Genomic DNA, 20,375 nt, shown 5'->3' with positions numbered 1-20,375 from the left:
CAGCTGAAAATCAGGATGGCTCCACCTCTCTCGTGACGAGCATAATTTTCTCTGCACCAGCTAATTTACTCAATTTGTCACAGATGAAAACCATTAATTTCTCATTACTCAAAATAAACTATGCCCCATTTAAGGACATGTTGTATTAGAAGCTATACCAAATGATTGCTTATTTTAAATATCAAAATACCATCAATTCTCTGAAACACAGCCAAATTCTAAGCCTTTTTGTGTCCTCTTTTTATTAATTCAGAAACATGTCCACAGACAGAATTGTACATTAAAGTATCCAGATCATCATATTTCTACACAGTCAGGTTTAGATTGACACAATGTGCCTCACATGAGTCTTCACAACAGATATAAATGGAGAAAGGGAATGCAAGATCATAGTATAGTACATAGATTTTATTGTAGATTCACTGATATGTTTTCTCCCCCTTCCAATTGTTTTATGACCAGGTTGATCAGTGTGTGTGGATTTACGGTAGACTTCATTCCTTCAGCTTGAACTATACTGCATGCTGGGCAGCACAGAAATACAACCTGAACAGACAACTAAAAAGCATTTGAATTCCAAATATGTAAGTATGAGCGAAAGAAACCCATTAATTGATGTTAAGAACTTAAAAATGGTGGTGTTTGAAACATGACAGCACACATTAAGACACACTGGAAAATTTTCAAGTCTTAAACTAAATATATAGTTGACATAGTTTGTGAAGCAGCACACGGTAATATAAAAGTTGGCAACTATTAACAAAAATTTTTTTTGTTGTTATTTTTTCTGTTACACATTTCTCATTCGATTCGTTTCTTCATAAAGAAACAACTAGCGTGCCACTGAACAGTCACATCTACTTTAACACAACACTTAGGCTCAAGGTGCATTTTATTCATCTTGACATTTCACAGTTCTAACTGGCTGAAACAGCCTGTAATGTATGCATTTATTTCTGGTAAATGACAAGGGTGATGGGATGGGAGTCTCCTAGGCACCCTTAAAACAGCTTCATCTTACATACAGACAAAAAGACAAGCGGACAGGTAAAGATACTGCTAGGGAGACTGGGTCAGCTGTTTATTCTGATCAAAGAACAGTTGACGGCTTCTTTCCTGTACACTTTAATTGTCCCATCTGCTTTTCTTACGTTTGGGGGGATCAGGAACTGCAAAGCTGTCTTTATGAGTCCCTGACCTCTCGCCGCCATCTCTTTCTGACCGTCCCTCTCTGTCCCTATGGCTCCCTTCACCATTTCGGCTATCGCTGTGACGATCTCTGTCACTATGCCGGTCTCTTTCTGCATAGCGATCACGGTCTCCGGCACTATGCCTGTCACTGTGATGATAATGACTATCTCCACGATGACCCCTGTCGTCAGCATTCCTATCGCTACGGGATCCCTCTTTTGAAGAAGAGCTAGAGTAAGAGTCTGAAACTGAGCTCAAGGAGCCTGCACTGCTGAAGCCGCTCATTTTGGTACCCGAGCTGAGGGCAGGGGGCGGCGGCGGCATGGAGGAAAACGAGGAAGAAGACGATGGCAAGTAGGACAGGTGGGTTCCGTCAGGCCCCTCTGGTGCTCCTGAAGGCAAAGAACTTAGACTTCCCGCACTGGTCCATCCAGAGGAGCTGCTGGACTTTGTGGTGAGTTTTGGAGGAACACCAGACGCTGCCACAAAGTGGTTTTTATACTGAGCCTGAAGGAAAAACAAGAGCAGTCAAAGAAAATCCAGAAATTGGTACATACACCTTTATATCTTTACTGAGGAATGTAAAGTCAAGTCACCTTTATTCATATAGTGCTTTTAACTATACAGATTGTGTCAAAGCACTTTACAGTATTAAATAGGAAAATAGTGTGTCAATAATGCAATAAATAAAGGGGTGGTTGAGTATGATTTCACTTTTTTAAATTAAGTTAGTGTATAATGTTGCTGTTAGAGCATAAAGAATGCTCAAAGTTCAATGCAAAGAAATCACTGTTTAAAGACTACAAAAAAAGACTGGTAGGGACTACAACAAGCTTCTTCTCAGGTTTGAGACATCACTAACCACAATGTTTATGTAAACCTGCCCATGGGAACATGCATCTACCCGTAATGGTAAGGGTACGTGAGGTTTCCGGACCAAGTGCAAAGCTAACCGATCTGAGCCCGATTACATATTTCTGAGGGAGTGGCTTTGTAGAACCAGGAACTCAACAGAATGTTTTGATGAGAACGGAAACAGAGGTGTAAAATAATGGTAAATAGGTGCTATTTTAACAACTAAACATTAACACGTGTTACACTACACCCCAAAAACACAATCAAGCCTTTGAAAAAAGCTGATCAACCACCCCTTTAACAGTGGGTGGCAAAAGAAAGTCAGTGAAAGATATAACCAAGACAAAATAAAATAAAATAATCAATTAAAAAAAATAATAATAAAATTTACCTGAAATGCTTGCTTCAGAGCAGACATACGGTCTCCCATGGCCCCAGTGGAGGGTTTGTAGGCTTCATAGTTACCAAGAGCAGAACCACCACCACTACTGCGCTCCTGTTTGATCAATTAAAGATATAATAAATATAATAAAAGCATTAGCAATGAATTGGCTGTGGTTTCTGTCTGTACCACCACCACTACTGCGCTCCTGTTTGATCAATTAAAGATATAATAAATATAATGGAGACATATATACACATACATACAAAAATATAGGGGGGGAAGGGCAGAAGATACACATATATACATATATATCATATATATATATATACATATATATATATATATATATATATATATATATATATATATATGTGTGTGTGTGTGTGTGTGTGTGTGTGTGTGTGTGTGTGTGTGTGTGTGTGTGTAAAATAAATTGTTAAAAATAAATAAATACATAAAGTAAGCAAGCAAAAGCAAAGCCAAACTAACAGTGGATTCAGATCCAAGGCCTGGTCTCTCTCTGTAACCCAGGCCTCCACCTCCAATATTTAGCTTCTTCCCTTTCCCTCCCTTGAAGCGGGACTTCCTGAACCAGGGATTCTAGAGGAAAAAAGAAAAACAGTAATGAAAAGTTGAAGAGCAAGTCTGTGAACCATGTTGTATTATGACAGGTGTTTTTTGTATTCAGGTCATTGTTTTACCTGCATTGCCAGGTCCATCAGCTCCCTTGAAACACTCTGATTGGCTCCCTCTAAATTTCGAACCAGGTCACCAGCAAATGAAGTGTCTTTAGTGGTGAGTAGAGTGTAAGCTAAACCCTTCTCTCCTGCACGACCTGTTCTACCAATTCGATGTGTATGTGTGTCAATGTCCCGTGCTACATCATAGTTCACAACAGTACGGATGGATGGAATATCCAACCCACGAGCTGAGAAGTGCAAGAGAAATATTAATTAATACATAAAATGTGGCAAATGGAAATAATACATTTATTCTGAACAGATAGAGCTACACAGATAAAAAAAAAAAAAAAAAAAAGCCCAACTGACCGGCAACATCTGTAGCTACTAATACGGGCAGATTCTTCTTCTTAAAGTCAGCGATGACTTTGTTCCTCTCACTCTGATCCATGTCTCCATGCAGCAGCCCTAGGCTATAACCTTCCTGATTGAGATTTGTAGCCAGTTCCTCACAGTTAGTCTTTTTAGTGACAAAGATCAGCACAGAGCCAGCTGAGGTGAACTCAACCAGCCTGCGTGTCAGCCAACCCCACTTTTCCTGCCCAGTCTGCAGCACCTCCACTATCTGAGTGACATCTTCATTAGCCTGGGAGTAAGAGAAAAGAGGTGTAAATAGAGGTTAAATAGACAATGCAGTGTGCATTTTTAAATACTTGCATTAAGAAATTGAGTCTACACCTCTCCTATGTCTCCCTGAACGACACGAATGGGGTCGACCAAAATATCTCTCGCCAGCTTTTCAATTTTCTTCCGAAATGTTGCACTGAATAATAAAGCTGTGAGAGATCAGAGGTCATGAAGAGCTAGTAAGTACAATAAACTCATTGGATTGGGTTAATGCTGGAATGTAGAAGTGCTTTAAAGCAGCACATTACTAGAAATATGAGAGATACTTACTCTGTCGATCAGGTCTGACATGGCTGGCAATGGATCTCACTTGGTATTCTGTATAATACAGATCAAGTTTAAATGAAATGCCTCACAACTGTACTTATGCTTCATAAAGGAATAGTTCACCTAAAAAAAAAAAATCTGTCAAATTCTGTATTTACCCACCCTCGTGGTTCCAAATGAAACAATGAATGAAAGTCTTGAGGGTTTGATAAAACACGAGGGTGAGGAAATGACAGAATATTGAACTAATTCTTTAATTCAGTACTTTGGTAATGAAATCTCAGTTGGGAAACGCACTGACTGAGCACAAAAATTAGTGGGATTAAACAAAAAAAGTGACATTTTACACATACCAAATCCCATATCAAACATGCGATCAGCTTCATCAAACACCAGGTAGGTCACTCGCTGCAGAGATGTAGCCTTCTTCTTCACATGATCGATCAGGCGACCCTATGTGAGAAGAGCCTTTAACAGAACACCCAAGGAAGGAATCCCCCTCACACAAGTAAACAGAGAGATGTCCAACTGGGTTGTGTATCAAAACATAGGATGTTCTTACTGGGGTGCAGACAACAATTTCGGCTCCTTCCTGTAGAGCTTTGGCTTGTTCCCACATGCTGCCGCCTCCATATACTGCCACCGAGCGGAGGCCATACACCTTCCCAAAGCGCTTGCATTCAGAATGGATCTGAACCACACAGATAAGCACTTTTAAAGTGACTAAAACCCAAAACATACTACAAAAACATCATTCATGACCAAGACTACATAAGAAAAACTGTTAATCCTTTTGCACAGCAATTATTTTTCAGCTCCTTCCATCTTTTACACCTTTCCCTCGTATATAAAAGAGTATTTTTGTCCTTCTCTCTAAACCTGTTGACAGAGCTCTCTGGTGGGGCAGACGATCACAGCAATGGGTCCCTCTCCCTGCTCCAGCTCCTTCTGGTCCATGATGTGCACCAGCATTGGCCAAATGAAAGCTGCAGTCTTTCCACTGCCAGTTTTGGCAATGCCAATCATGTCTCTGCCTCCCAAAGCTATCGGAACACCCTAGTGAAACAACACACATTACTGTAGAAAAATAAACCGATACCTAAACAAACAAAGGTTCATTTGTGGGAGGGTTTGGCAGCTCACCTGGCACTGGATGGGTGTGGGTTGAGTGTACTCAGATTTACGGATCTGGTGCATGAGCTGCTCATCAAATCCGAAGTGGGCAAAACTAGTGGCTGGTTTAGGAGGTGCTGCACCTGAAACCTGTTCATTTGGAATATAGGTAAATGTGGGTTGAAAGAAAGAGAACGATCATTTGTGTATGTGCTTGTATGTGCTGCCACTGACCTTCAGATTGAGCTTCTTTCTCAGTTCCACCACTCCGGCCTCAGTCAGACTGCTGAGTTCCTCATGCTCAATAAAGAAGTTCTTCTCAAAGGGAGGATAGTCAATCTACAGACAGAAGAGAAATAAAAATATACTATTCAAGATATGCACTTTTTTTTTAATGCATATACAAGGGTCTTCTTGATATGAGCAATCTAATAAATGTACTTGCTCATCAATAGAGCTGCAGGAATGAGTCCCAAAACATGTTAGCAGAAGTTGGGAAACCTCTGGTTCCTGGTTCTCTGGTGACATCAATAAGTTTGTTTAAATGGATCAAATGTCTTAAACAAGGTTTGCTGTTAACATAAGCTCAAGATATTTTCACATTTTATTCTAAAACATAATATACAAAAGTAATACACCACTGTTGATTTTTAAACTTTTTCAATGTCTTGAAAGAGGTGGTTGCTCAAAAGTGGCTAAATTGGACTACAGAAGCTGTTGGGAACATTTTAAAGCATCACAGGAAAACTTTTTTTTTACGGAAACACTCAAGTGCGCTTTTAATAGCCTTACTGTTTTATAGTCACATTATTTGAAACTAGTTTAACTCAAACTCTGTAGATTTTAAATAAAGATTAAAAGGTTGTCTGTCTTTTGACAGCTGCATTTAAGCTTCAAAATTGATAAAAGTTGTGTTCATTTGTGAAGATTATCTCGAAGCACAAACATGTAAGGATCATATTTTTAATGGTCACAGAGCTTATTTTCTTCAATAATCCAAAAGACCATGAAAAAAATACTATTAGCTTTTTATTATAAAAACCTCTGAGCAGGCCTACAAAAAAATGCCATCCCTGCAGCAGTCTATTTAAAGACACTGATGCAACAATCACTGTAGGAGAAGCAGTAACAGTACCTCTGAGTGGTCTATTGGGGGCAGTGGCATGATAATCTTTTTGGTAGTAGGAGCAATGGGGTTTCCATCGCTGTCATAGTCCACTTCTTCCTCATCTTCCTCTTGGGTCAGCCCAGCTGTTGGGTTTTCCGCCATGTAACGAAAATATGCTTCCTGCAAAGAATGCAAAAAAGGATTTAGATCAAGACAAACAGCAGTAGGTCTTTACTGCTGAATATTAAGAAAAGTCATCAAAATGTTGCCTTAGACTGCATCGAAATTAACTTGTCTAATAAAACATGGTATGTTAAAAAAAAAAAAAATGAAATAGTAAATTCTGAAACCAACAATTTACTGAGCACTGAGGTGGTGTCAATGACATTAAAATTCATTTTAATTGATCACTGCTATTTTAACACATAGCACTGACTCAAATCTCACGTTTCAGTCACAAAAGAATCACTCTTCATGTAAACATTTAAAGACAATAGATAATAACTGAGAACCAGTGAACTTGTTAAGATTGCATAAAAAAAGCTTAAAAACCACACCTACTCCATCACCTAAAGTACATTTGAATGGCTCAGTCTGTAAACTGATGTAGATATATAGAGAACATAAAGACAAATAGAAAGAGGAGTTAGGCACAGTCATTTCTGTGGCAAAGATACGGTGGTGGTAGGAACTTCAAGGGGGTCACTCACTTGGTCATCCTCCTCTTCGATGTCATCCCGTATACCCCTGGAAGAAACAAGCGGAGAAAAAAAACTTCCCTGCGACTCGCTCAATCACCCAAAGAAACCTTTATTCTTACCCATAAACCCTCTTCCATTCCCATCCTCTCTGCTATTAATATTATTTGGATGAACGGTCTTAGAAAAACGCTGTGATAATATCAGGATCTTACTTGGCTAACTTTTTCTCTTTTTCCTTTTCTTCGAGTTTCTTCATGTCTTTTGCTGCTTGGTCCTGAAAGAAGTCAAAAACAGGAATTAAAGCAAAACGGCAGCAATGTCCACCGCCTCTTCTCAAAGAGATCAGTTCAGGAGCTCTCACCTCCACCTCAGCCATAAAAGCATCAAGAGGGTCATCCTCGCTGTCGGAGCCGCCTCCTCCTCCTCCAGACTGGAACTGCTTTCTAGTGGGAGAGTTCTCGGCGGGTATATACGGCAGATCTGTACTGCTAGACTCCTCTTCATCATCCTCAAAATAACTACGGAAAATAAACATTTCAAGCAATAACTGTAAAAGCCTCTTTCATTCACCTAAAGCTCATTTACTCAACCTTAAAAAGAGATATTAGTTTTAATGACAGTCTTCTCAGGCACCTTTTGCTTTCATCGTCTGAACAAAAGCAATAAAAGGGAATGAAACACATACTTTTGTGTTCAACATAAAACAGGAAGTCAAACAGGTTAGGAACAACATGAGGGTGAGTAAATAATGAGATATGTTCTTTTTAAGATTGAACATTTTGCCGTGAACTGTGCATTTAGAAATGTTGGTGAAGTGGTCACATTTTAAGTACTTACGCATTCTCCTCGTCGAAATTGGCTCGTTTTGTTCCTATTTTGTAAAAAGAAGAAAGCTGCTGATTCTTGCCGTATCCACCTGATGGACCTGAAGCTCCAAATGAAGAGTGGGCCTTCTGGGGAAGACTAGGTTCCTCTTTCTTCCCGCTCGCAAGAGAGAATCCCCCGAATCCAAAGCCTCGCTTGCCACTCGGACCTCCCTTGTTCCAGTTCATTGCTGTTGGGCTGCAAACACAGCGTCAGATTAGGGGTCAAACCCCGTTAGTTAAATCCAGAGTGTATCATGTGTATATCCCCATCAGGCTCATTTACTGAAGCACAACAATTACAAAGTCTTACTGCTCGCGCACTGCTTATAGATATTTCTCAGCAGCTTTACTGTCTTTTGCAATAGCTAATTAATTTTCATGGTTCGCTTTTTAAAAATGTATCGTAATGTCTCAATATTTTGGGGCCAAACAGCAAGTAGGAGACGGTGTATCGTTGCGCTGCGCTGATGGCCGTGGAGAGGCCTTGAGCTAATGTCATGTGTATACGGATTATGCTTCGAGTACTTTCACATTGCATGCGTCGAAGCGTAAAACCTGGATTTATTTACATTTTGTTTATTTACCTGTTTCTGATAACGTGAAAAGAACGATCTTCTAAAGTGGGTGGACACCTTATTTATCCACAACGCATTTACCACTTCGGGCTATCTCGCACACTCCTCGGAGAGTGGGTTTTACGTCATTTACAACGGACTCGTTTTGTGTTTAGTAAAATTTGCGCGACGCGTTTGGTGGAGAACGTAAATACCGTGTTGCCAGATCCTCATCTTTTTCAGTTAAATAATAATAATATATAAAAATCTTATTTCAGTAAAATATACTGTCAGTATAAAATTATATATATATATATATATATATATATATAATATATAAAAATCTTATTTCAAAGTATGGTACAAAGACTATCTGTCGTGTTTTGTTTTAGTTTTTAATTAATCCTTTCCTTGGCTTATTATTTAGAAATAATATAAACATTTCTCAGAAGTCAGGAACTTTCGTTGATCTGCATGAAAAACATACAGAAGACATTGATTAAAAAGCTTAACTGCACTGTTGATAATAATAAAAAAGCAATAAGCCCCAAGAACCCCCTTTGCTGTAATAAATTCACTGTAAACCACGGCTTCACGGGGCTTATTGCTTTTATAAAACGGTTATTCCATATGCGTAATAAGGTTTCACAGAATAAAACAGAGCAAATAAAGTGTAATGATATAAATAAAAACAGTACGCTATTCTAATAATTTATTAAATTAATGATTTAATATCCGTTTTACAATAATCTTTTAATTAAAGCAAATACTACTAATAATAATAATAATAACAAATATCGGCAAATGTAATAATAAATCCTTCTTTGTTTCGACCATGGCAGATGGTGGTATGTTTGACATCCTGAGTGCAACCTGCAACGTCTCATGTTTATAAGCGATAGTAGTAAGAACAGAAGATATGGCAACATAGAACGCAAACAAACTATTTTATTCGCTCACGAGCTTAGACCAATGAGGAGACACGCAGCCAACCTTTGGTCCAATAAGAACGCGAGGACGCCGCGTCGTCAACGTCACTCGTCCATTCACCAGCCGTTGCTTAACTCGAGCCAGCGCACTGCGAGACGAGAAGAAATGCGTTACAGTTCTGATGATAGCTGGAGATTTGACGATATAAAGAAGTGAGACCCATACAATTTATTAGCAGAGGGTAAGTTCAGCATTCATATTGTATTACTTACACAAGCACACTGGAGCCCCGTGCTCTGTTTATCATCATTGAGAGATAATCATGTCGCTGCATGGCTAACTGAAAGGTAACGTTACCGACATGTTAGCTGGTATGCCACATTTGTTTATACATTAATAACTCTTGTTTATTAAAAATAGCTGTGTTGTATTAGTAAATACACATCTTTCATGCTGCACACTAAACGAGCAAACCCAACGTGTTACATTTTATTTACAAACGTATGCAGTTATAAAGACAATCTCAGTTGAATCCGAGCACTGTAGCTGTAAGTTACAGCTAAAAACTGTGGTTTAGAAGAATTCATAAAGTATCAGGACAGAAAAAAATGTTGTTTTCTACTTCAAATTTTTTTCCCTTGTAGATTTGTCCTCTTGTATGTGTTTGTGAAAGTATTGCTACCTGTCACCACCATCTCCAGGACCAGGACCCATGTCTTTTTTGGTGAGTGAACTTGATTTGGTTGTCAAAGTGACTGATTTTATTTGGATGTACATTAAATCACTGTATTTCCTCACTTTCTCTCAGCGCTGGGTGTCAGAGAAACTCAGTGTGGAAAGCCTGAGGGATCTGGAGTTATTTGGAGGTGAGTTCAGTCGTCCAGCATCTCATGCCGCTGTGCTTCTCGTACCTTTTTCAGCAGACCTCACCCCTGCCTGAGCTTTATTCCACATTAGCCAGGTGAATGTGAAGGGGAATCCTAGAAACATTTAGTTTCTGGTACACGCTCATATTTAAAGATTCCTCTGCAACATTTAAAGGAACAGTTGGCCTATTTTGAACTCGTCAAATGGAATAGTACACATTTTTTTGGACACAAATCCTGCTCATAGTCAGCTATGCAGGCCCATAGCAAAAGAGGAGCTGTACATATAGACCAATTTGGAGCAGACGTCACAGTTACGTCACTTGCAGCTGCACGTGCATAATGGTGGCAGAAAAACACTGGGAACAAGCGGAGGGAAACTGGGAAAATCCATGGAAAAAAAGAAAAACATGTCTTTGGATGTCGGAATCAGAATGCATATAATTTTTATATAATACTGTCATCAAAGACGCCATTTGAAGCTAAATGCAGACGTTTAAATGGACAGACTGTGGATGAAACCTGCTATGATTACCCTATTTTAAAGCATAAATCTGATTTAAACAATAGGTCTATATAATATTTATATAGGGGACATATTGTATTAGCCCTACAGTTGAAATACATGCATGCAATACTATTTAAACCTATAACATTTTACATAACATTTACCTATTTTATCTCACAATTCTGACTTTTTTCTTGCAAATGCAAGTTTGTATCTCCTAGTTCGGACTTTAACTTTATTCAAGTCAACAGTTGCGAGTTTGTCAATTCTGAGGGAAAAAAGCCAGAAGTGTGGGATTATGAACTAAAAAGAAAGAATGACGAGTTGATTTTTTTCTTACCAGAACTGTGAGATATAATCTCGGAATTGCAAGAAAAAAGTCATAATTTTGGAATATAAACTCAAAATTAAATGTTTTATTCCATGGCTTGAATAGACCTCTAAGTTAAAACTGTCATTTTCTGCCACCAGATAGGCTCCGCCCACAAAAAATGTTATCACTGTTTGCAAACACTGAAATTGGTCTATTCAGATTACCCATGATCACAACCAATCAGTACTTTTGCAAAAGCAAAAACGCAGCTTTTGGTTTGCTATTTGTTTTGCGTGTGCTTTATGAAAGGTTTTGTGAATTTAATATTGTCAGTCAGTCTTTTTGAGTTTTTGTCGTAAATGTGTTCTGCAGTAGTGTGACACTGCTCTATAATAAAAGTGCAGCGTTTGCGTCATGGTGACTTATGATGGTGGTGACAGCAGAGTCTGTGTGTCCTTGTGTCTGTGAGGCTGTTTAATCTCTTCCTGTGGTGATGTATCTGTATGTAAGGCTGGCTGTGATGGAGTGTTATTGCTAGATGTTGATGGATTGCTTCTGTGGTGCAGCTGAGTCACTGTGAGAGGTGGACTGATCTGTAGGGCAGGTCTAACACTGCTGAAGCTGGATGAAATCTGTACATTAGAGTAATACCACATGTATTTGCGTATTGTGGGCTTTTACTTATACTGGTTTACAGGAAAATCCAGATATCAAATGTGATTTCTTTTGGATAGTATTTGGTGTGCATCAGTATTTAACCTTTTTTATCCATATTTTCTCCTAGTTAGTTGCAAAACATAACAAGTCAATATACACTACTGTTCAAAAGTTTGGGGTTAGTAAGATTTTTTTATTTTTTTTTTTAAATAAAGAAATCAGTACTTATATTCAGCAAGGGTGTAGTAAATTGATTGTAAGGACATTTGTGTTACAAAAGATTTATATTTCAATAAATGCTGTTCTTTTGAACTTAAAAAGTATCAAGGGTTCCATAAAAATATTAAGCAAAATAACTGTTTTCAACATTGATAATATTAAGAAATATTTCTTAAGCAACAAATATTAGAAGCATATTAAAATGATTTCTGAAGGATCACTTGACCCTGTAGACTAGAGTATGAGCTACTGAAAATTCAACTTTGCCAACACAGGAAAAAAATATTTTAGATTACATTTAAGTTGAAAAAAGTTAGGCTATTCTAAATTGTAATCATATTTAACAGTATTACTGTTCTTACTGTATTTTTGATTAAATAAATTTAACCTTGACGAGTATAAGACACTTCGTTCAAAAACATTTAAAAAAAATCTTACTGACCCCATGTAAACTGCAGTCGTGCAAACTTTCATGTAAATATGAAAAGCATTGTTTTGTGCAATTCTCTAGTTTGCATGATCTTGCTGACATGCATGGGTCTTGTCCAAGAGTTCTATTTTAATGCCATGTAGCTTTGGCTTTAGTATATATATTTATATATATAATAATAATAATAATTATAATATTTATTTATTTATAGTTAGTGTGTGTATAGCCAGTGTCATGATAGTCTGAGAGTTACATATTTCCTAATATTAATAGGTCTTCAGTGGTTCCTGTGTCTAACATGGTGTAAAATGCATTAAAGGATTTTTTTAGGTGTTGCAACTTGCTTTTTGTATATCTGCTTTCATTCATTTTGCTGTTGTCCATAATCGCTGCTCCATATCTGCTGTAGAGATGCTAATTTATGTTTGCTTTTGGCTGTTATGTGTTCCATGGCAATGAGTTAAGGGTTGATAACCAAGTTTATGTTCAATAAAAAACATTATATAAAATAAGTAATTAAAAAGAGAGTTTTTCTGATGGATTGTCATTTTGTTGTTGAATTGAATGCTCAAGTAATATAAATATAATTTCTTCTTGCTTAAATGATTTTTATCATTTAGTATATGCAGTATGCTATGATATAGATTATAATATACATGGTATAAATTTTGACTAGACAATAAAAACATTTGACAGATACTTATGTTAGAGTTTTTCTTGCATTGTTTCATTGTTTTTTTTGTTTTTTTAAGGGCACAGAAAATAAAAATATAAATTGGTATCAATGATATATATTTTTAATTTATACAAAGTATCTATTTGAATTGTATTTAAAATGGAAAAATTATTAAATCGCATGTAGAAAGTGTTGCTTGGAAGGATGCTGCCTCTCAGAAAACTAAAGCTGTTCCAGTGAGAGTTTGTTAAATTTGTGAGGACCACTTTAAAGGCAGATTGTTTGTTTGTATGTGTCTCTACGCCAGAGCAAGCTCAGGCAAGCCCACTAAGGAAAGTAAGTGCGGAATATCTTCCAGCTTTTCCATCCGCCTGTTGGTGTGTGTGTGTGTGTGTGTGTGGTGTGTGTGTGTGTGTGTGTGTGTGTGTGCATGTGAGATGGTGTGTGTGTGTGTGTAAGTATGCATGTGAATGGTAAGTGTAATGTGTAAGTTGAAAATATAAGATGGTGTGGTGTGTGTGTGTGTGTGTGTGTGTGTGTGTGTGTGCTCGGATGAATACATCCCCTGTGCTCCTGTGTTTGCCTGCATGCACTCATCGTGCTGCTGTGACACTCATACTTCACACTTGCTCAGACTGAGGCTCCAGGAGAGGGAAGTGCTGGTATTTAAGTTAGGAAAAGAAAGATGAGGTCTCCTAAAACTACCTGGTTACAGTGCTTTATTATTGTGCTTGATAAACCAAAGGGAAATGAAAACTTGGGGTTCAGTTTCCCAGTAATGTAATACTTATATCATATTTAAGTATTAAGTCTGAATTAAACATTCATTTTAAAGAGCAGGTACAAGAGATATGCAGAGTGAGACTAATTCTGCATTACCCCTCATTGATGCAATATTAGGACATCTCTCTTATGAAATTGCCTCAAAGAACAAACCAACTCCAGGAATAATGGTGATGTAGTCATTGGTCACCTAAGCATGTGGAGTTGCTCATTGTGTTAATGCAACACATGGAGTCATCCTGTCAAAGCCTGGGCTTGCTGCACTGTTCACTGAAGTAGTCCTGCCTACACTTCAAAGAGCATACAATGATTTGTTTTACGAATTGCCATAGACCTGCATGATCTCCACTGACAGATGCTCTCATCGTAATGTGTGAGGAATTAATATTCTTATCTGTAAGTTCCATGGCAGAGCGAATGTATGCTTTGATGTAAAAAATAAAATAAAATTGTATTTTATTTTTATGGGATCATGCATATCTATAACCAAATTCAACACAGTGGATTGTAGTTTATTTGATGCTTATAACATGCTTTTGCAAATACGCAGAGTTTTGTGAAGCCATTCCTGCTGCAGTTTTCAACTTCTCGGTCTCGTACTGAGTCTCAGAACAGTTGGACTGAATCTTTATTTAGCCGTAATCTGCCGATCCTCAGTACTTGATCTGTATGATTCTCTGAAGAGCTTTGCAATGGCTGGGATTTATCAGTGTATGCGCAATAAAAAGCCGTCCCCTCTTCAAAACCAGGTTGGTTTGTGCTGTTATCACAACAGTGGCATCAGTGTCTGTGATTGTACATGTGTGTAATCTTGAAATGTTTCCTAATTCACTGAAACTGACATTGATGCTCATAGTATATGATGCATTTGAAGGGAAAGATAACATGCACTTAAAATGTTTGCTACCCGAACACTGCTTGCATAGTGACACCAATCCTGCCAGAAATGCTTTATCACATGCAAATGACAAATCCAGCATTGAATGTTTCACTATATTATTTTATAAACTCCCTACGATATCTTTGAATGTACAGTGAGTCAAAAAAGTATTTGGACACTTACATTGTGCTAAAACGTGCATTAGAAAGAAAATATTTGATCAAAAGAGTAAAAAGACTAGATTAATATTGTGGAAAATTATTACAGTATAAAATAACTTCTATATTTTTATTTATTTTAAAACCAATAGCAAAACTTAATTTTCAGCATCATTACTCTAGTCTTCAGTGTCACATGATCCTTCAGAAATCATTCTAATATGCTGATTTGCTGCTCAAGAAACATTTATAATTATAAAAAAAAAAAAAAAAAAAACCTTTTTGGAAACGGCAATAGTTTTTAGGATTTATTCAGAATAGAATGAAGAAGAACAGCATTTATAAAAAATAAAATAAAATAAAAATCTTTTGTAAAATTATAAATGTCTTTAATGTCACTCTTGATCAATGTAATGCATCCTTGCTAATAAAAAGTAATCTTTTTTTTTTTTTTTTTTTTTTTTTTTTTTTTTTGGCCCTTTTGAACAGTAGCATAGTTCATCCACCATAGATCAGTGAGTTCATCACATTCTACTAATGTCTGACCACTAGAAAACTGAGTTTATCTATTGTTTTCTCTTTTAAAAACTAACAAGCTTCTTTTAATGAAGTGTTTTGCTTGGAAAGGTGAATAAGCACATTTCTTTTAGATGACATTTGGTCATCTATTGTGACATTTCATACATCTGTTAGTGTGAATTAAGTGTTGAAATACTTTGTTGGCACACTGTATGACTAAGTACCCACAAACCACTTTCACAAAAGCACCTTCTTAAAAATGACAGGATTCACAACCTAATAATTTAAGTATGTTAAAAGGTTTTAATTGTGTTGAATAGGCAAACGACATGTTCTGGGACCTGAGGTGTGTCTCAATCTGCTCCCTAGTGTCTCAGTATTTGGTAGATTACGACCCGTTGTTATGCCTGTGTTTAAGTTCAAAATATACTCTCTGACATCAGGAAGTGGATCGAGATGCAGCTGTGGTCATTATGCACTTTGTTGGCATGTTTATTTAGTGTTTCCACATTTGACTAATGACACAGTTTTTTGGCTCAGGCCCATGAGGACAGTCAAGAGTCTCTGAGCCCTCTCCCGTGCAGAGACACCATGGGAAGCTTCCTTCGAGACAACAGCGCCTACGAGCTGCGCACTGTCATTGGTGAGGCCAGCACTAGAACAGCTCTAGATCTCTGTGAGGAGCATCTGTGACTCCTCCAGCTGATGATGATATGTGTCCGTCTCTGCTTGTGAGGTCGAGGTTTGGAGGACTTGATGACAGTGAATCTGGCCAGGTATAAACCCACAGGGGAGTATGTGGCCATCCGCCGCATTGACCTGGATTCCTGTACCAATGACATGGTCAGTTACTTACAGGTCAGTACCGGTGACAGAGGGCTTCTCTCACCATATATCGGAGATGCACGATTCATATTAAAATGTCATTTGATATATATTTAAATTTTTATTTTATTTATTTTTATAATTTTTATTAATATTTACCAGAATAATTCAAATCAAATAATAATAATAATCATTAATATAGTAAAATATAAAAGTTTGACACACAACTGAAACAGGCAATATACATTAATAAGAACATTGATAATTTATATAGAGAGAGAGATTTAGTACAATTAATTTACTGTTATTTAGTATTATTTATATACACCAGCATATTATACTATTATAGCATTATCGTCACATATGCATTGCAACCACTTTCTCTGTTTTTCTAAAGGGAGAGCTCCATGTGTCTAAGCTGTTCCACCACCCCTGTATCCTCCCGTACAAGAGCGTCTTCATCGCTGAGAACGAGCTGTGGGTGATCACACCCTTCATGGCCTACGGTTAGCGGAGACATCATGTATCAATCAAGTCTAGACAGCTGTGTTTTGCTTACCATTCATATGTGTTTCTCTGCTTCATCAGGATCTGCACGAGACTTGCTCAGCACACATTTTTCTGATGGTTTGAGTGAGCAGACAATAGCCTACATCCTGCTGGGAGTGCTGAGAGCGCTGGAGTACATACATCAGATGGGCTACGTTCACCGGTGAGGAACACACATTATGACAAATTATGATTAGTTCTTCTTATTTAGTCAAACAGGTTAATAAATCAACAAGCACACCAGACTGTCAGCCTGATGTCTTTAATGTGGATGCTACAAGAATATTGAAGTATTCGTGTTCATCTGAATATGTGTCTGTAGTAGTGTGAAGGCAAGCCACGTCCTGATTTCGGCAGATGGACAGGTGTATCTGTCCGGTCTCAGGAGTATCTTCAGCTTGATCCGTCACGGTCAGAGAGCACGAGTTGTACATGATTTTCCCCAGTACAGTGTTAAAGTACTACCGTGGCTCAGTCCAGAGGTTCTGCAGCAGGTACGTTTTCAGGGTTTTTTTTTTTTTTTTTTTTTTATAAAAATAGAACTGTTAAAAATAAGAGAGTGTTTCTTGAGCACCACATCAGCATATTTGAACGATTTCTGAAGGATCATGTGACACTAAAGACTGAAGTAATGATGCTGAAAATTCAGCAATGTTATTGCAGGAATAAATTACATTTTAAAATATATTCAAATAGAAAATTGTAATATTTCATAATATTTTTGATAAAATAAGTGCAACCTTAATGAACATAAGAGACTTCTTAAATCTTACAGACTTTTAAACAGAACTGTATACTGTCTGTATAACACTGGAAATTATATTATATATATGTATGTATGTATGTACACTATAGAATCTTCAGGGATATGACTTCCGCTCAGACATTTACAGTTTGGGCATCACTGCATGTGAGCTAGCTAATGGACACGTGCCCTTTAAAGACATGCCTGCTACGCAGGTAAGGAAAACGCTTTTTTTTTTTTTTTTTTTTTTTTATCAATCTCTTTTTGCTTTCCCTCCTTTTTATCTTACATTTACCTTGATAAACGGTCTCTTTGCGTTTATCAGATGTTGTTAGAGAAGTTGAACGGTACAGTCCCCTGCCTGCTGGACACCACCACCATCCCCCCTGAAGAACTGAGCATGAAACCGTCTCGCTCTGGGGCCGACTCTGGGATCTGCGAGGGCCCCGGCGCCGGCGGAGCTCGCCACACTAACGGAGAGCCCTCATCCTCCTCCGGAGGAAACCCGTACAGCAGAACATTCAGTCCTCACTTTCATGCCTTCGTGAAACTTTGTCTACAGAGAGATCCTGAGAAAAGGTAAATAACACTCTACTCTTTGCGATTTATATTTATTTAGTCTTAATGATTGTCATAGTTTTGTGGAACACAAAAAGAGAAATTTTAGGAATGGACTGACCACTCGTTACTTTATAATGAAAGTGATCCAGGCTCCAAACTAAAAATAACTGTAGCATAAAAAGTTGAACAAAATGACTGTACACTTTTGTGGTGTCATGTCTTCCCACAGACCCTCTGCCAGCTCTCTGATAGGACATTCCTTCTTCAAACAGGTGAGTCTTACCTTCTTCAGAGAGAATATCTGACAAGCGATCAGTGCCACGAAAAAAAATGTCATAAAATGTCATCTGGTCTTCATCAAAATCCATACAGACAAACATAATTTGCTTAAGCTAACAACACAAACAATTATAATCTTTGATGAGTTTCATGAGTTCCCTGATTGTTCTGAATAACATTTGTTGATCATCCAGAGAATTACAACAAGATAAAGTTCACTTACATTAATATTTAATGGGGTGTGATGAATAAGACCTATTTTCTGAAATTTGCAACACTGACAAAGTTATCCACCCTATTTTTCAATGCAGAAGTAAGGCGTTTTCTGTGAATGTGCAAGACTTCCGGTTCATTAGCCGCTGTAGGGAAGTGCAGTAAACGCTAAAACTGTTTGCACTACAAACCACTGTGTTCATAATTAAGATAATACATTAAAATAATATGGTAAGACACACCATTTTGAAATATCAAGCAGCAAAACACGTTGTTTTGTACAACTAAAAATAGCTGGAAGGCAAACAGATGAAACCGGAAGCCAGATACATTAAGTTTGCAAATTATGTGTCTGCTCTTATGGGAAAAATAATGTGGATTGAACTGAATTAAGACACTATTGTCTTCTGTAGAGCTGTTGAAATTGAATATTTAAAAAATGATCGATTTTACAACATTAACACTTATTTTCCTGTTTATTGATGTGAAGCTGATTTAAAACAATCTGTATTTCATAAAGTGTTATATAAATAACTGTGACTTGACTCAGCGTATTGTTGTGGTCTATATAACATTATAACATTGTAGATAAAGCGCAGACCATCTGAGGCTCTTCCTGAGCTCCTGCGTCCAGTTTCTCCAATCAGCAGCCTAGACTGCATGCAGCCTCAGGATTCTCCCACTGGATTGGCCAGTCTGGAGTCTGATCTCAGCCAGCTGGACGTGGATGACTGGGACTTTTGACATTAAACGGATGAGAAAAAAAGGGACGATGGATTGGACAGAAAGGGAGGAGATACTGTAGGACTCTTAATGAGAATTGATTGTTTTTGTTGTGTTTTAAGGGAGAAAAGGGGAAGGCTGGTGTTATGTGAATGTGATATAGACATTACAAAGAGCTTCAAAGATGTTACAAGAGACTCTGGGATGTTTCTTGTTGTCTTTTGGGATTTGTGTAGATCACTGAAACTTCAAGGACAGACAATGAAAAGAGAAATGAAAAACCAGCAGCCGCCATAGCCTTGCTAATGCATTCAGAAGCATGAACTGAAGCCTGAGGCACGCACTGCACAAACACTTACTGACTGGCCTTGTGACAATGGTGATCAGTTCAGGCTACTGAAGCCTGTTCTGTGTGTTTCACCTGAACTAATGACACTCTGTGAATGTCTACCAGCTTACAGCAAAACAGGTTCACAGTTGAATTCCCATGTCTCCTAGCATATTTGTCCAATGAAGCATAAAGAGCAGTCAGTAAAGTCAACCTAAACGTAGAACTGTTCCAATTCATGGATGGACTGTGAGGATTAAAACTATCCCAGCACAAATGTTGATGCCACCAGAAATATGCTAGAGGACACGATTTAGTTTTGCCTGCTCTCTGGTGTAGTTATTAGTTTTATATCAGTTGCATTTCTGCTGAGATTTATTTCTGTTCTTGACATGCATTACCGGGAGGAAGTACTTCAGTGGACCGTTTGTGTATTTTCAGCATATTTACCTCTTGGTCAAATGGAATAAATGTTGCAACTGCACAAAGCTCAGCCCTTGTTTGTTGTTTTTCCTATGCTGTTTGTTACATCACAACCCATTTTGAAATACAGCTTCTGCAATAATGGTTTCTCTATATAATATTCAGTTTATATTAAGGAATGCACTGATAAATTTTAGATTTAAGCTGATAATTTTATTCATGTTATGGCCAACAACTAATAAATGGCGGATATTCAAATTCTATACTTATTTGCCTAAATGAAAAAAAAAGGTTAAATTATAGGCATTTAGTTACAATATAATATGTAACAATGTTAAAAATAATGTTTTTAAAGATCACCTTTAAGTTTGCCAACATCTAAC

At 37.5% G+C, this 20,375-nt stretch overlaps 2 protein-coding genes across 5 annotated transcripts; one reads left to right on the top strand and one right to left on the bottom strand.

Moving 5' to 3' along the window:
- Positions 1–219: 219 nt before the first annotated feature.
- Positions 220–8,595, bottom strand: LOC109054984 (DEAD (Asp-Glu-Ala-Asp) box helicase 42). 2 transcript variants are annotated; one of them, XM_042720286.1, is made up of 18 exons: positions 8,438–8,595; positions 7,825–8,049; positions 7,349–7,505; positions 7,200–7,261; positions 6,997–7,033; positions 6,314–6,466; positions 5,413–5,517; positions 5,209–5,328; positions 4,945–5,121; positions 4,628–4,756; positions 4,419–4,518; positions 4,069–4,116; positions 3,850–3,947; positions 3,481–3,757; positions 3,133–3,359; positions 2,921–3,031; positions 2,438–2,542; positions 220–1,698 (listed from the first exon to the last, which is right to left on the bottom strand). In XM_042720286.1, exons 2-18 carry the CDS (start codon positions 8,037–8,039, stop codon positions 1,126–1,128), a joined length of 2,694 nt encoding a protein of 897 aa, XP_042576220.1. In that variant the 5' UTR covers positions 8,040–8,049; positions 8,438–8,595; the 3' UTR covers positions 220–1,125. The 2 variants fall into 2 exon arrangements, with proteins under 2 accessions (XP_042576220.1, XP_042576221.1); XM_042720287.1 differs by lacking the exons at positions 6,997–7,033; positions 7,825–8,049; positions 8,438–8,595.
- Positions 8,596–9,427: 832 nt separating this feature from the next.
- LOC109059168 (STE20-related kinase adapter protein alpha-like) lies at positions 9,428–20,062 on the top strand. Of its 3 annotated transcripts, XM_042720285.1 has the most exons (13): positions 9,428–9,578; positions 9,982–10,061; positions 10,146–10,203; positions 13,314–13,342; positions 15,887–15,989; positions 16,083–16,204; positions 16,569–16,677; positions 16,760–16,883; positions 17,043–17,214; positions 17,576–17,680; positions 17,791–18,044; positions 18,256–18,298; positions 19,107–20,062. In XM_042720285.1, the coding sequence occupies exons 2-13, from the start codon at positions 10,050–10,052 to the stop codon at positions 19,260–19,262; spliced, it is 1,287 nt and encodes a 428-aa protein (XP_042576219.1). In that variant the 5' UTR covers positions 9,428–9,578; positions 9,982–10,049; the 3' UTR covers positions 19,263–20,062. The 3 variants fall into 3 exon arrangements, with proteins under 3 accessions (XP_042576219.1, XP_018931921.1, XP_018931912.1); XM_019076376.2 differs by lacking the exon at positions 13,314–13,342 and having other exon boundaries at positions 9,471–9,578; XM_019076367.2 differs by lacking the exons at positions 9,428–9,578; positions 9,982–10,061; positions 10,146–10,203; positions 13,314–13,342 and adding an exon at positions 14,236–14,538.
- The last annotated feature ends 313 nt before the right edge of the window (positions 20,063–20,375 follow it).

This window comes from Cyprinus carpio, chromosome B3 (assembly GCF_018340385.1).
Source record: "Cyprinus carpio isolate SPL01 chromosome B3, ASM1834038v1, whole genome shotgun sequence".
NCBI classification, from domain to species: Eukaryota; Metazoa; Chordata; class Actinopteri; order Cypriniformes; family Cyprinidae; genus Cyprinus; species Cyprinus carpio.
Note: the sequence above shows the minus strand (reverse complement) of the source record. Positions and strands in the feature narration are given on the sequence as shown.

What these genes read in the sequence shown, in the direction of transcription:
- LOC109054984 (XM_042720286.1), bottom strand. Translation starts at nt 8,039, where the DNA reads ATGAACTGGAACAAGGGAGGTCCGAGTGGCAAGCGAGGCTTTGGATTC. An exon ending in CCACACCCATCCAGTGCCAG is followed by an intron (nt 5,122 to 5,208) that starts GTGAGCTGCCAA and finishes TTGTTTCACTAG; the next exon opens with GGTGTTCCGATAGCTTTGGG. An exon ending in CATGTTTGATATGGGATTTG is followed by an intron (nt 4,117 to 4,418) that starts GTATGTGTAAAA and finishes TGTATTATACAG; the next exon opens with AATACCAAGTGAGATCCATT.
- LOC109059168 (XM_042720285.1), top strand. An exon ending in CGAGCTGCGCACTGTCATTG is followed by an intron (nt 15,990 to 16,082) that starts GTGAGGCCAGCA and finishes TCTGCTTGTGAG; the next exon opens with GTCGAGGTTTGGAGGACTTG. An exon ending in CAGAGAGATCCTGAGAAAAG is followed by an intron (nt 18,045 to 18,255) that starts GTAAATAACACT and finishes GTCTTCCCACAG; the next exon opens with ACCCTCTGCCAGCTCTCTGA.